Source organism: Cyprinus carpio, chromosome B2 (genome assembly GCF_018340385.1).
Source record: "Cyprinus carpio isolate SPL01 chromosome B2, ASM1834038v1, whole genome shotgun sequence".
Classification (NCBI taxonomy): domain Eukaryota; kingdom Metazoa; phylum Chordata; class Actinopteri; order Cypriniformes; family Cyprinidae; genus Cyprinus; species Cyprinus carpio.
In genome coordinates this window covers 21,701,124-21,717,705 of record NC_056598.1, presented here as the reverse complement: position 1 = coordinate 21,717,705, position 16,582 = coordinate 21,701,124, and the positions used below count along the sequence as shown (strand labels likewise).

Here is a 16,582-nt window from a genome sequence, read left to right as displayed (position 1 = left end):
CAGTTTACTGGGATATTGCCATCGGATCTACCTCGCTTTCCCCTGAGATCCGAACACTTTCCAAGAAATCCTTTCACCCATCTGTTGAATTATCCTCAAGATATGAACCTTGAAAATTGTCTGACAAGTGCACAAAGCTGAGTTTCATTTCATAAACAGTGCTGTCAGCAATTATGTGCATGATGTTAACAAGAAAAGACGTGCGACTGAATACACATTAAGGTTTGTGTGTGATTGTTTTGGTCTTAGCACTGAATATTTGGGCTTCTCTGAGGAGAATCTGTATGTCATGGCCTTTGACCCAGTTTAAAGACAAATCATTTAGAGAGATAGCTTGTTTGTTTATCCTCTTGCTGTTGTTAAGGTGTCTGTTTGTCTTGCTTTAATCTTTTCATGGATGTTTATATGCACGGCTTGTGTAGGACAATTTGAGTCATGGTTACCCTACATTTCCTAACCAAATCTGTTGTTTCTGCATAAGGCATAAAACCGTTCTTATACAAGGCAAATGTCTCGGGTGCTAATTACATACTATAATGTGTCTTAGTGTGAATTACTGTGTATTTGCGGTGGCAGAGCAGATTGTGAGAATGTTTGTCACTTGCCGACATGTCATATGGCTGCTGTCATAAAACAATAGCTGAACTCTCTAGTGCTGCCTTTCCTCGCTGCGGTACAGTTGTGTTTATAGACCGAGCTGTATGTGATCTATGTCCAGCGAGGATGTTTCTTTTGCTAGGGTCAGATTCTGTTTCTTGTCCCCAAAGGTAAATACTTGCTTCCTTTCACACACCTCATATCTCTTTAATGCTCTTTCCTTTTTCTGTCTCTTTCTCACACACTCATGCACTGCATATCCTTAATGGAAGTTGATCTTCCCGTCTCAGGTGTTTGCACACAGGTGTAGATGGCGTTTCTGCTCGTGCTGAACTGAATTGCACTGCCACTAAGCATACGAGCACAGCTTGCTGTTTCTGATAAATGAGTCACATGTGGTCACCCACCCTGATGTTGAAATGTGACCCAGATCCAGCAGATAGACGCTCACAACATGAATGACTGAAAGCTAATGAGCAATGAATGACTCCCTCTGTACTAACTCTGCACATAGAGAGAAGGAACATTGGAGAAATTACATTTTTTTTTGCTTGGCATGGCTTTTTTAATTTGTATTCATTTATTTACATTTTTTTAGCCTTTCAATAATATTCAATATTTTGTATCTCGCTATTTTTGTATTTTCTCTGAAAAAGCTTTAATGGGTGTTTTGTTTTTGTTTTTGTTTTTTAATCAGAGGAACCATCCTTTTGACCAAAACAGACAATTTGTAATATAATCTCAACTAGATTCGAAGTATTGCGTATTTGATGAATGCTGTCGGCAAATGAGAAAGTATTATAATGTTTGCCTGTCTATTACTGATAATATAAAAGCAATCGTTATAATACTTTTTTTGAACACATCCAAATTACTATTATAAACACTTCCAACAGACTACTAAACTTCTATCGGTATTAGACAGAACTGTTAATGACGACAGCAAACAAGAGGGAGAGTGTGAGCACTGTGTGCACAGGCGCTGCCGTTCTCAGCGCCGCCAAAATAAAAGTCCCACGTCAAACTCATTGGCCAAACAGGAAAAACGTAATGGCCAATGCCGATATTTGAAAAATGACAAATATTGGCCTATATATCGGTCGACCACTATTTATAAATGTCCTTACTGTCACTTTTGATCAATTTAATTCATCCTTGCTGAATAAAAGTATTATTTTAAAAAAAATTATTATATAATATAGTATAGTGAATATTTGAGATATTACCTAGACATACTCTGCCACAGTGCTAGGCTGTTCTGGTTGTATTTTAAGTAAGATGACTCTGTGAAGTAACAGCACACTTCTCCTCAATAATCCACACTATTTAAGGTATCAAACACACACTACTTAGAAAGCACAACTTATCAACAGCAACTCTCCAGACTGCAGGAGTTCCCAGCGGCTCTGTCAGACATCTTTCCAGCGCAGAGGAACAAGTTTTTCTAACTCTTGTAGCAGTGTTTTCCCCTCCCCTTGTCTTTCTGCCCAAGGTTGAGGACACGTGAGCAATAAAGGGTTAATACATGGTGGCTCTGCCTCACAGACAGTACAGGCCATTGAATGGCTACCTACAGCCAGCAAACACATTGGTTAAGGTTGAGGGTGGGTCTGCGGCTGGGGCTGTTAAATGGACTGGACTCACTGGATCAGGAGTCAGCTGTGCACACCATGTGTCTGTTTGCGTATAACCGGGAGAGTGAGGGGAAGGGGGGAGGGAGAGAAAATAGGGGCAGAGGCGGTAGGGTATTTCAAAGAATAGATGATAATGAATTTTCATGGAAAGCCATTCGAGTTATTTTTTTTTTTTGTACAGAATTCTTCTTAATTTAATGTGCTTTCAATTAACACAATCTTTGTGGCTTGCTTGTTTTTTCCAGCTTAGCACCTCCATTGTTGTCACATGTGCATACACACACATGCTTCCCCTCCTTTTCACGGCAGGCGGTTAGGTGAACCTCCCTGGATTGTCGTGTATAAGGGACAGAGGGTAATGTTGTTTTGCTCTTGAGTTGGCTGACCTGGTGTCACCTGACTTTGAAGTGAACAACAGCTATACACTCACCAGACTTGTTTTATACCTTAATGTGTAATAAAAATATGTGTGTGAAAGGCAGCTCCGTTTTATACCTCGTCAGTATTTCAAAATATGTATTGAGGAGCTCAGTGGAAAAACTGAGAATTGTTTTGAACTTGCATATGAATCCATTTTAGCTGCTCTGATTACTGCCAGCATTCTCACTTCTCATGACAACTTTTCCTCTGTTTTCATTCTTTTTTTTTCTTGTATTTTCAGCACGCTCTATTTCCCCAAAGCACTACATAAATTCACCTTTTTTTTTTTTTTTTTACAAAGTGTTTCATGATCCCTGAGTTTGTCAGAGCTTGTCAAGAGCATTTGGAAATTTCAGAAAAGCCTCCAAGCATTTCTGAAAGCTTAGTTTTGTTTGCCTGAATCACCGAACGCTCGTCTGAGGTTTTAACATGGTGTTAAAAGTCAGTTCAATGCTTAATTATTATGCACAAGGCAGGTCTGGAGATTTCTGATCCTTCATTTTGTCTTGTCATTGTCATGGAAGCAGAGGTGTTTGCTGGCCTTTCTTTATGGACTAAACCAACTCCAGGATCGTGTTTGACTGAGTTGTGGTGTTAACATCAGCGGCGAGAGCTAATAATCCATTAGGAGACACACGCACATTTCTTCTGTGGCTTGTTCTTTGTCCTCTTGGTGTCTTAATGCGATTCATTATTATGTCCTTTTCTTTGTGCACAGCTCTAATGGTGTGTGTTTGTGTGAGCATTAGGTTTGTGCTGATACAATCACATATCGAGATCAATGACTTAATGCTAAATGTTTTGTTCTGTCTAATAATTTATTAAATTTGCAATTCATACACCACTGTATAAAAGTTTTGGTTTGGTGAGTTTTTTTTTATGTTTTTGAAAGGAATCTCTTTTACAAGCCTGCATTTATTTGATAAAAAATACAGTAAAACAGTAATATTGTGAATTATTATGTGAACTGTTTTCTATTTTAACAGTTAAAAATTAAAAAAATAAAATAAAAAGAAATTTTAAAAACTTGTGTACTTTTATTTGTTGTTTAAACCACATTTTTTTTTATAGCCATTACATTTTAATTTAAATGTTTCATTAAAAGTCACTACTTTATAAAAGTTTTGTTTAGTAAGTTTAGTGTGAAAGACTTGTTTAGCAAGATTTTAGACTTTTTTTTTTTTATCATATGTTAATTTAAAAAGTCTTGTCTAATTTTATTTAATGTAGGGATTTATTTTGTGTTTGTAACTCTTGTGTTCCAGTTTGGTTCTTGCCATGAGGATGCTTTGGAAGCTGACATGGCAATAAAAATAAATAACTGCTCCTACTTAAAACTGTTTAAAGCCACAAAGATTACAAGAGTACATTTCTAGGAACTAATTTCGAGTAACACTTATATAAGAATCCCACAGCCAGCAACAAAACTCTGTTCACTTGTGTGTGTTTGTGAGAGGGAGGTTGTGTGTGCGTGTTCAAACACATGCACAAGCGCATTCATATGTATGTTTGAGGGCAGCAGCGTATGCTCCAGCTAGCCATGCGTGGTTTATTTTTAACAGACTGTCTCAGAGACAAGCTTGCGGGTCACGTTGTTAGAAAAGTCACAGTAAAGTCACATAGAGGGATTTGAGAGGAATCTATAGCCTAGATCACTGTAGATTCTCTTCCATCAACTATATAGGGACCTCTTTGACTCTCGAGAATTTATCTTTAGGGTTTTTCCTATCTCCTGCTCCTATGCCATATGTGGCCTCTTTCCTTTGGGGGGGGGGGGGGTGAAGAAATATGCAAACACTGACTTCTGTGGGAGAGAAGGACTTACAACAAGACTCTTGTCAAGCAACTGGCAGCAGTGTGCTGCACTGTGTAGTGTGTGTTTATGAGGTTTTGTGTGTGTGTGACAGAAAGAAAGAGCACATAAAAGGCAGAGGAATGCAGTTACACCATTTTAGGAGCTGCTTATCAGAGTAGGCCATTTTGTCATTGTTTTAATATTGACAATTGTAACGTGCTGTTACAGCAAGATAAGACATGAGTGTAGATTTACTGAGAAATCACTTACTTATATTACAAGTGAGTTATTGACAGCATCTGTGAATTTCCACAGAAAATAATGAATTAAACGGAAGGAAAAATCGAACCCTTTTACAGTTTTTTTTTTTTTTTTTTTTTTTTTTTTTTTTTTTTTTTTTTAATTTACATTGGAAGTCTAAGAAGTTTCAGCAACACTCTTAACACTGTTTCTAAAGCATACACTTATTCCAACTGACAGTTTTGTCATATGTTCAGCGTTTAAACACTTCCTTATCTTCCACTGGTTCGACAAACTGATAGTCCTGCTTCAAACTCATGGCATAAGTTAAGCCAGTGTTTTGTGTCAAGCTGATCGGGGGTTAAACAACCAGAATGATGTGTTGATAATGCCAAATTATTTACACTTTTTGGAAAAATCTACCTACAGTCTAACTTCTTCATCTTAGTCTTTCCTCATAAGGAACAGTTTAGTCAGCTTTACAGAAAAAACAAAAACATTGCACTGAATAATTCATGTGCTTATTTGTATTTAAAAGAAAATTTGACATGGTTTGAAGTTATGGCTTTTGAAGAATCTGTGTAATTTTGCCTTAAAGGGTTCCATGTAAATGTGTTTTCTGTTCTTTTTATAAACTGACGTCAACATTATTTTATGTGGTAATCAACAACAGACCACAAATGCTGTCCAATATCAAGCTGTAAAATAGGAGTACTGCTTGACCCTGTCGAATTACACATTTAAATAGGTGTATGCTTGTAGTCATTTTTCTGTGCATGTTTTAAATTGAGTACATTTTTGAAAAAAGGAAAGGAAATTATTTCTGAATAAATTCCTGATCATTGTGTATTGTAGTATGGTGTTGTTTTATCAACATAATTTATTATAATTATTATTGCTGATAATAATCTATATTTCCAGTCAGATTTAATTTGCAGCTGTCTTACTTTAGCATATTTTATTCATTTGACATGAGAATAAAATGTGAAGTTTTTTGCACTTGTTTGTTTTATATATTTCTTTTGATTTTCCCTGTGGAAATGAATGGTCAAGTGTTTTTTTTTTCACACTAAGCCAAACCTTCTCCCCCACTATATGAATATATGTCACTGTGAATGAGAAGCATCTGTTCTTTCCCTAAAAAAAAGTATTTGAATATAACCCCCCTCTCTCTGTCTTTCCACAGTGTGCCCTTCCTCATGCAAGCACCGTGCCTGCACTAAAGACAACCAGTGCTGCCATGACCAGTGTCTGGGCGGCTGCTTGGAGCCCGACTCTTCGAGCAAATGCGTGGCCTGCCGCAACTTCATGCACAATAACGCCTGCGTTGACAAGTGCCCACCTGGTTTCTACACCTTTAAGGGCTGGCGCTGCATCAGCTTCAGCTTTTGCCAGGAGCTCCACAACAAGTGCAAGCAGGGCAAAGGTGACTGCCACGAATACGTCATCCACAATGGCGCCTGCATTCCAGAGTGCCCTTCTGGGTACACCACTGTCAACTCCACTACGTAAGTAACCTGCTACTTGTATGCTCTCCAATCAATGAACATTCACAAATACTAGTGCACTTGTCCCTAAGTGTTGTAAAGGGTACTTCACATGCTACGTGTGCATCAGGATCCATAAAAGCTAAATCTGTTGTGTATGAAGTGTGACCCGTTAAGAGGGGGACGTGTCTGGGTCACTGGACCACTTTATGCCTCATTTAGACTTCAGACTTGAAAATGGAATAGATAGACTAGCCGCTTGACTTTTCCTCTTTTATTTACATGAAACATGATCTTTATGTTTTTCATATGCTCAAACAGTACCAAGAACTCAGTGTTGGTTATATGAACTGGTAAGCTATCCATTGCTGCTGAAAAAAGTGGGTTGTTGGTATAGCTGGTTTAAACTGGTCTAGCTTGTCTCCCAGTCTGAAAAATGTTCAACATCCTCATAAAACCAGCAGGCCAGACAAGTCTGACCAGACTGGGAGTCCTGCTAAGACCAGCAAAACAGCTTAGAGAGGTTTAAGACATTTTTTTCAGCGGGGATTTCACGCATCCTTCCTGTTTGTCCCATTCATGGACGAGGAACAAGAAAAGGACTAAACTGCAAAGATGGCTTAGAGCAGGGGTCTCCAACCTTATTTCATTCGGGAGCTACTTTTTAAAAATGAAAGTGGCTGAGAGCTACCAATGTTATACAGTCCTTAAATCTCTTAAATAATGTATCAATCCAAACTGTTATACATGGTGTTCTTAAAATGTGCTGGAAATATTAAAAAAGTACTGATACACACACTGAAATAATTTGACCAAGTTTTGACAAAAGCCAACAAATAAAATTAGCAGCACTATGTACTTTTTATTTGTCTAAACAGCGAAATAAAACATTTAAAAAATCATGGCCAGATTTTAAACTAACAAAAATATTCATAACATGTTATCTACTGACATGTACTACATGTTCAAATAAAGTTTTGACCATTTTTAAAAATAAAATTATAACATATCAGCCTTTAAATTTGGGTGAGGTGTGCAATTATTTTCAGGGAAACACACAGTGAACGTAGTTTCAGGCAGATCTTCACCACAATACAGTTCCATATCACTTTGCATAGTAAAACTGTAATAACAGAAATTAGCATACAGTACCTATACAGCACACAGGACAAACAAAAACAACAACATGACAGATGATTTTCTGAAAGTAAATACACTTGACATTTCTCACTAGCGAGGTAATAACAGCACTGTTTAGAGACGCTGCTGCAGAACACTGTTGAGGGATGTACAGAGGCAGCCTAATTCACACTAGCTCTCTCTTGCTTTCCCTTTCTCTGTGTGTCTCTGTCTCTCTCGCTCTCTTTCTAATAACTTCATTAATAACTGCATTAGAATGCTATCAATGGCTCAAGCCTCCATTACCAGCTTTAAAATGATGTTTGGGAACCAGCAAAAGAGGCGTTGGATGAGATGCTGAAGAAATAATCCTACTCACAATAGCGATTTAAGTACAAAAACCAGACGAATCCCTTTAAATATATCATCTGATGATGTCTTGAGGTGTGGTAACCGTAGTATAAGCAGAATAATTGAATAATCCGGGCCGTTGAATTATTAGATTATTAGACGCTTCGCGTCGTGGCTGCATCACCACTTTGGGTGTGCATTATTTTTCTAATAATTCAACGGCCCGTCAATAATTATTCCTTACATATAATTTCCCTCAGCAGTCTGCCTTCAGTCATTTTTTCACACAAAACGAAACTACTCTACGTGTTGCGGCTGCGTGAGACTCTTAATAAATTTGATTAACGCTGAAGTGTGTTTACTGTGTGTTTTTTCAAATCGCAAAAAAAAAACAGGTTTAATGATAATTAAAATACATAACAGGATCATTAAAATAACCTCACGGTCGATATCTCAATATGTCTTGGCGAGCTACCTCCAATCAGGCTGCAAGCTACTAGTAGCTCGTGAGCGACGTGTTGGAGACCCCTAGCTTAGAGTGATCAGGGCTGTACTGACATCAGTCGACTGTCTGAGTGCACAAAGGAGTGAGAGAGTGCCAGAAAGGGAACATTGTATGTTAATAAGAGGAAGAGTGTGAGTTTTAAAGCAGCGCAGACTTAGCTTGAGGCTTGGAAGTGCTGTTTGTGCCCATTTAAAGAAGCTCTGAGCAGGAATTGGACGACTACGACAGACCGCTAACCTCTGTTTTACAGAGCCTGTTACATAGTTTTACACAGAATGTATTGTTTGTTTGTTTGTGGTGGAAATGCAGGATAGCCAATATGCTACCTCTCATGCTATTTCTACACACACATGCGTTTCTGTATGCGGAAGGATGGACGATTGTTCATATAAATGGTTTTTGACATTCTCAAATCTCTGATTTTCAGAAGCTCTTTGGTCCAGTTGTGGTCAGACACAATGAAAACAGCAGAGCATATAATAGAGATGTAATATTTAGATACAAGATTAAAAAAGAAAACAAGTACCCTTGTTTAAATGGGAAATACATTTAAGCTACTATTCAGAGTTGTGATATGAAGAGCAGCAGTGAGGAAAAAGTTCTGTTCAGACATTTTGGGATATCATTTTTATATATATATTTCAAAGTCTTATATGCTTACCAGGGCTGCATTTATTTGATTGAAATTACAGAAAACTTCTTATTACAATTTTATTTAAAATTGTATAACAGTTAGTTATCACAATTTAAAAGAACTGTTTTCTGGTTAATGTGTTTTAAAATGTAATTGCCTGTGATGCCATTATTCCAGTCTTAAGTGTCACATGATCCTTTAGAAATCATGCTGTGTATTTGTGGAATCTACCAGATTTTTATTTATTTATTTATTTATTTTGCACCTTGGTGCCAAAACTTTTTTTCTTACCCAGAAATGAGAATTCAATCATTTTTTTACTCACTCTCAGTTCACTTCAAACCCATCTAATAGTTTATTCTACTGATGAAAATGTGTCAGCTTTTTTTATTCATACTGCAACAACACAAAATGGTGAGTCATACTGCCAACCTGGAGAAAGCATTAGTACCATAAGCATAAGCAATCTTTCAGGAAATTGCCCCTTTTGTCTCTTTCACTATATTCCAAGTCTTCTGAAGCCATTCTATAGCTTTGTTTGAGTAACAGACTATATTTTGTGTGTAATGAGTTTCTCAGATGCAACTACTACATGGCTTCAAAAGTTGAATGAACCACTTTTATGGCACTTTTTATCATTTTTGGAGCTTGACAGTCTGAATCACCATCCTGTTTTGTTGTATCTAAAAAGCAGACCTAAAATGTACTTTTGTGTTCATTGGAATAAAAACAAAATCATGTGGTTGAAAAAAAACCAACTTTATCAAAAAACTAACTCAAACCCATTTCCAGCAAGACACCACAACCCTCCATTCCTCTTACTCTTTTTCCTTCCCTCTTTCTCATGATACTCTTGCTTCACCTGTGCCAGTATGACCCCTAGGCTGGGCAGTGTGGGTGCACTGTGGGAATTCAGACAGCAGACACACAAATCAAAGAAGCTATCCGGCCTTCATTGAGATATCAGGAGTTTCGACACCCTTGTCTCATCAGCTTGTGTCTTTCTGTCTGTCAGCTGCATAGACAGGGAGCGCCGTCTGGCCACTGACAGATAAACGACTCTTGAGTTGCATCCCTGCTGCATGGAGACACAGCATACTATGTCTGAAATACGGCTTTCACCCACACACCAGCTTCGCTTCAGATTAGCTGGATAAACCGCAGCACATTCCGTCCTTTTTGGCAGGTACCACAAAAGAGCAACAAGGCGCAAAACACAGCGACGACCCATTACTTGAGCTTTACCCGATAGGTGGTTTGTGCACATTCTTGGCACGGCTTCACATCTGGTCTCATGTTGTGACGCTATTATAATTAAGACTTTTAGCATGTAAACCATGCCTCCATATCCTTTGTTTTACTTGTGGATTCACACTTTATTACAGTTGTCTTACAAATATGTGTAGCATAGTTTCACAGGAAACAGTGGCTCAGAAAGCATCCTGCACAAAAGACAAACAGTTCCTCAGTCAGGCCCGACGTATCTACAAAAACAATCAGTGATTAAGCTGTGTCTCTGGCACGTCTGAGAGAACGTCTCATTCATCCTTGATTGCACCCTCGGCCTGCCCTGTAAGGTCACCCGCGCCCCCCTCTCCCAGCCCTGACACTTTGCGCAACAGGATCCACGTCCTTGACACACACAATCCGTTATTGTCCTAATACCGCAAATTTGCTTCAATGTCAACTAGAATAGAAACATTCCATCATATCTGCGTTTCTTTGTTTTCGTGTTCTATTCACAGCACGTGTGGATGAATGACTTTTGTCATGTTTGTTTGTCGTGTGGCTTTGTGTAGATTTGACTCTGTGTTCTGTGCCGCAGGTTGAACTGCACCCCTTGCGCTGGCCTCTGTCCTAAAGTGTGCATGGGACTGAAGACAGTGGACTCAGTCACTGCGGCGCAGGCTCTGAGAGGATGCACTGTGATCAATGGCAGTTTGGTCATCAACATCCGCGGAGGGAGTAAGGACAAACAAACTCTTTAATACAATTTCTCCTCTTTGTGCAAGTGTAGAAGGACGTCTTTATTACATAGCTTTCTGGAATTCATGGTTCTGATTGGTTAATCAGCGCTCTGCAAATGTTATTGTATGATTAAACTATATAATTGGATAATGTCTGTGGCAACCATTCTCCTTTACAGATTAGTAAGTAAACATCAATGAGATGTTAATTTTTATTTATATATTCATTTATTTATTTATACACACACACACACATTTTCTGTTATTTAATTATTAATGTCAATTATTCTAGAGTATAAATTAATATAAGTTAAATAATCATATAAATATACACAGTAATTATTACAAAACTTATTATTATTCATTTGTCTGTAATTCAGGGGTATAATAATAATATTAATAAATAATTAATGTAATAATTAATAATATCATACATTTCTCTATTTTGCATTGTGACTGCATTACCACCTTGGTTGTGCATTTATTTCCAGTAATGCAATGGTTTGTCATTAATTATTACTTATGTAATCAATTACAAATATACATATGCTTATATGTACATTCATCAGAGTGCAGGTGTTTAAAAATGTAGATTTTAAACTGGCTGCTCTTTCCATTTCTTCCTGTTAGATAACATTGCTGCAGAGCTGGAAGCTAACTTGGGACAGCTGGAGGAGATCACCGGCTACCTGACTATACGACACTCATATGCCCTAGTCTCTCTATCTTTCCTTCGCAAGCTCCGAATCATCCATGGAGAGACACAGGAAGTTGGGTAGGAGTCTTTTCATTGGATTTGTCTACCTAATGGTTCCATGTCATCTATATTTCATTTATGTATTCCTTCGTCCTCACTTGTGTGCTGTGTTCTTTCCCATCAGGAATTATTCCTTCTACGCCCTCGATAACCAGAACCTGCGTCAACTGTGGGACTGGTCCAAACACAACCTGACCATCAAGCAGGGTCGCATGTTTTTCCATCATAATTCTAAACTCTGCATGTCAGAGATCCGGAAGATGGAGGAGGTGACGGGCACTAAGAACCGGCAAACAAAGAATGACATTGTCTCAAAGACCAATGGAGATCAGGCTTCATGTGAGGAAGGCATAGCCTTGTGTTTGTGTTTTGCTCATATGCTCTTTCTGAGTAAATCTGATTTCTGAAATTTGTTGCTGTTTCACTAGGTGAGAGCCAGGTTTTGAAGTTCACACAGGTTCGCACACTTTCTGACAAGATCATAATTAAATGGGAGCCTTTCTGGCCACCAGATTTTCGAGACCTCCTGGGATTCATGGTTTTATACAAAGAGGCGTAAGTGACTTAACTTTTTTATGGAGCTTAATCAATGTAGACAGATTATTTACTGCGTTTTAAATGAGGCTGTGAGGAATACAAGTACTGTCCAAAATCAAGAGCATTTTGCCCACTGGAAAGTCTTAAGTGAAGTCTGTATTTTGTGTTTTGCCAACTTAATGGTCCATACCAAGTTAAACAGACCGTATTTCCTTTACTTCCGCCACGTTTTCATTTTCACCATATTCAAAACCTCATCTACCCTTACTCTAAGGTTCTTTTTAAAGCTGTTCTTAGTTTTTGTATATTGAGTTTATTGCAATGAAGTGAAGAGTTCTGTTTAAGGATTTGTTGATATTTTTCTCTGCATCTCTAGGCCATATAAGAACGTGACTGAGTTTGACGGTCAGGATGCATGTGGCTCTAACAGCTGGGTCATAGCAGATGTAGACCCTCCGCCTCGTGCCACAGATGGAAAGGAACAGCAGGAACCAGGGTACCTCATCCTCCCTCTGAAGCCGTGGACGCAGTACGCCATCATGGTCAAAACCCAGCTCTCCGCTTCTGATGAGCACCAAGTCCATGGAGCGAAGAGTGAAATCATCTATGTCCGCACCAATGCTACTAGTAAGAGCTTCAGAAGCAGCTTCATAGGAAGATTATGACACTTTTTACGACTCTATGCTGTCATGCAAAATGAAATTTTAAAAATATGATTATTTTTCCAGAAGTGGAGAGGACAAACCTAGAAATGTAGAAAGTACACCCTTGCTCAAAACAATAATTTTTTCTAATAGAGGTTTGAATTTGAAGCATTTGTATGCATGATCTGTCCCAAACCTGCTTAAAGTGTTACTCCACCGCAAAATGAAAATTTTGTCGTTATTCACTTACCCCCATGTCATTCCAAACCCGTAAAAGCTTCGTTCGTCTTCGGAATACAATTTAAGATATTTTAGATGAAAACAGGGAGGCTTGAGACTGTCCCATAAACTGCCAAATAAATAACAGTGTCAAGGTCCAGGAAGGTATGAAAAGCATCGTCAGAATAGTCCATCTGCCATCAGTGATTCAACCGTAACGTTATGAAGCGACGAGAATACTTCTTGTACAAGAAGAAAACAAAAATAATGGACTATTCTAATGATGCTTTTCATACTTTCCTGGACCTTGACACTGTTATATATTTGGCAGTCTATGGGACAGTCTCAAGTAGGGGTGTGCGATATTACGATTTTTGATCATGTACGATAAAAATGTCTCCACGATCTGCTTTTGAAAAAATTTCATAGTATCGTGCTACAGCACACATTCTATCAGCTGCAGTTCTGGCGCCTCCGTCATATAGATGTGCTGGTCATATAATTAGAATATCATCAAAAAGTTCATTTCTTTCACTAATTCCATTCAAAAAGTGAAACTTGTATATTATATTCATTCATTACACACAGACTGATATATTTCAAATGTTTATTTCTTTTAATTTTGATTATAACTGACAACTAACTTTTTGATGATATTCTAATTATATGACCAGCACCTGTACTGTACAACACCGCATGCATTCACATCAGTGTTGACTCAGCAGTAGAGTTACTCTCACAGGAGTAAAGCTCTCATTATTTGCTTTTAAATGTTTCATTCGCGCGCTGGTCTGACCTGTGCTTTTTCTGAGCGCTGCATACACCCGAAGCGCACACGCTAAAGCCTGTCAAACAGCGCCTGATTATTGAACTAAGTTATCTTTTATGCTAATACTGTCAAAACACACAAGGTTTGCATGTAGACTCAGTTGGTTATGTCTAAAATGAAAGTAAACGGTTGAGAGAAAAACGTATGCGTGCCTGTATATTAGATGCGTGCAGGTCTTAAAGCCACTGTGGACCAGCAACTGTTTGGTTTTCCATGTTCCTCAAAATACCATATATGTTCAGCAGAAGAAAGAAACTCATTCAGGTTTAAAACAACTTTTGAGTGAGTAAATGGTGGTATAAAAATAAAACACTATGACAGAATTGACAGACAGCTGACAGAATTTTTATTTTTGGGTGAACTATTCCTTTAACGTTAATAAAACAACAAAACACAGAGAAAAATCAATCACTGCTCTTGAATGAAGAAATTTAATACAGTTGCTTTAGGAATATGTAGGGTTTTATTTTTATTTTTGTTCATTCAATTTCTTGAATGCTCCTGCTAAATACACCTATTGTACCTGAAAATAAAGCACTGCTTGTTTTATTTGTATATTATGTGTAGTTGTAATGTGTATCTTTGTCATTCTTTTATATTTGTTATTAAAAATAAGAACAAATATTTTAATCTTCACCCTCTTTGGCCTTGTTACCTTGAAAGGCTTTGTCTTTATAATAGGGAAATTAGTTTGGCTGTAATGCTCAGACAACTAGTAAAACCAACATGACAAAGAATTGTGATATCTCAAAAAAAAAAAAATCGTGATATGATATTTTTTCCATATCGCCCACCCCTAGTCTCAAGCATCCCTGTTTTCATCCAAAATTACATAAATTATGTTCCGAAGATGAACAAAGCTTTTACGGGTTTGGAACGACATGGGGGTAAGTGATTAATGACAAAATTTTAATTTTAGGATGGAATAACCCTTTAAACTGAATTTTGAACTCATTTCTGAAGTTGTTTTCTGATTCCAGTAGCAGTGTTTATTGTGTAGGCTTGGCATGGGCGAGCAATAAAAGGTCAAAGGCTGGTAAAATAGGTTGCTGATGACTTTCAGTGGTGTGAAATCACTCAGCAGTGTGCAGCATGACAGGCCGTGATTTAGGAGAAAAATGTGGTCTGCTTTCAGTGCTGCTAGGTGTCTGTCTGGCTTCCTTTTGAGCTTGTTTTGTCTTTCTTTCCTGATAAACCACATAACCATTCACTAAGCTGAGAACATTGTTTCGGCAGCTGGTTGGCAAGAGCTGAAAGTAGTGCTTTAGGGTTTTTCTCTTTTTTTTGTTTTTCTGGTTTAGCAAACAGTTTGGTTTGCACGCTGTGACATCGATGGTGCCCCTCCACTTCTTCCTTTTTAGACGGAAGCTGTCGTTATTCTTCTTGTCTCATTGGTGCCCCAGTCTGACAATGTGGTCTAACCAGAATTGAGTTTAGTCTGCTGTTCTACTAGTCTACTGTTTTGGCTTGTTCACATTCAAAATCAATCATGTTTGTTTGAGTTGTTCTTTATTTATTTTTATTTTTTTTAGAACCCTCTGTGCCCCTGGACCCCATATCCTCATCAAACTCTTCATCTCAGATCATACTGAAGTGGAAGCCCCCTAATGATCCAAACGGAAACATCACACACTACCTGGTCTACTGCCAGCAGCAACCAGAAGCCAGCGAGCTCTACAAGTTTGATTACTGTCAGAAAGGTTAGAAAACATACATAATGTAGAACATACACACTACCATTCAAAGGTTTAGGGTTAGTAAGACTCAGGCTGTTATCTCTAATGATGTCAGAACAAAGTCTGAGCCTTGCGTTTCTGTTGTTTAGGTATGAAGCTGCCCACCAGAGCCCCCACACAAGTGGACAGTGAAGAGGAACAGAAGTGGAACCAAACTGAAGAGCAGGGCCCAGGTAGCCACTGCTGCGCTTGCCCCAAAACAGAGAAAGAGCTGAAGAAAGAGGCGGAAGAGACAGAATACCGCAAAACCTTCGAGAACTACCTCCATAATGAAGTCTTTGAGCTCAGGTAAACCTTTTGGTTTCTCATTTCCTCAACTGTGTAATTGATAATGAAAATGATTGATTTACGAATAATTGTTTAGAACCTGCACCAGTGACACCACTGAGTAGTAAAAAATGGTTTTCTATGAAAATATTTTTTTTTTATTATATTTGCATTCAATATATAGCACAATTTATATGGACCTTTTTATATATAAACAATATGTGGCACATATTATTCATAACTTTTTCATTTATAGACAATATATTGCATATATTAAATATACATAATATATGAAATGCATAATAGAAACTTTTTGTAATTTATTGGCAACATATATCAGGCAATATATAGCAAACATTTATATAATTTTTTTCATATATAAATATCACATTTATAAACACTGTAATATATAGACTATTTAGCATACTGCACATTATATACACTTTTTCCACATATATGCAATATATAGCATAGAAACATTATGTAGACTCATTCATGAATTAACAGTATATTGCATATGTTATATAAACATTTTTCATAAGACAATATATAGCATAAATTAAAATAGACTTTCTACATATATAGTCAGTATATATCATACATTAGGTCTTCTTTTTTTTGCATATATGGACAGTTTTCACATTGTTTCAAGGAGAGCATTATGCAAAAATTATCAACTAGGACTAGTTCTTAGTCCTAGTGTAAAGGCTCTAGAAACAGATGATATTTTTCCATTCAGAGACCCTTGAGTCGCAGCTGTCAAATTCTTCACCTAACATGACCCTCTAGGTGGAGATTATTCACGGCGTTCATCTGTTTTCTCCAGTTCTAAGCTCAGGGTTGA

The 16,582-nt window shown here is 37.7% G+C and overlaps 1 protein-coding gene across 1 annotated transcript in view; it reads left to right on the top strand.

The window, feature by feature from the left end:
• Nucleotides 1-16,582, top strand: part of insra (insulin receptor a) — a 46,691-nt gene that overhangs the window by 19,841 nt on the left and 10,268 nt on the right. Inside the window, exons 3-10 of the mRNA XM_042718629.1 lie at nt 5,873-6,194; nt 10,608-10,747; nt 11,380-11,524; nt 11,631-11,845; nt 11,935-12,061; nt 12,420-12,670; nt 15,268-15,435; nt 15,561-15,759. Of these exons, the coding sequence (XP_042574563.1) occupies nt 5,873-6,194; nt 10,608-10,747; nt 11,380-11,524; nt 11,631-11,845; nt 11,935-12,061; nt 12,420-12,670; nt 15,268-15,435; nt 15,561-15,759 (1,567 nt within the window). The remainder of the gene's footprint in view (nt 1-5,872; nt 6,195-10,607; nt 10,748-11,379; nt 11,525-11,630; nt 11,846-11,934; nt 12,062-12,419; nt 12,671-15,267; nt 15,436-15,560; nt 15,760-16,582) is intronic.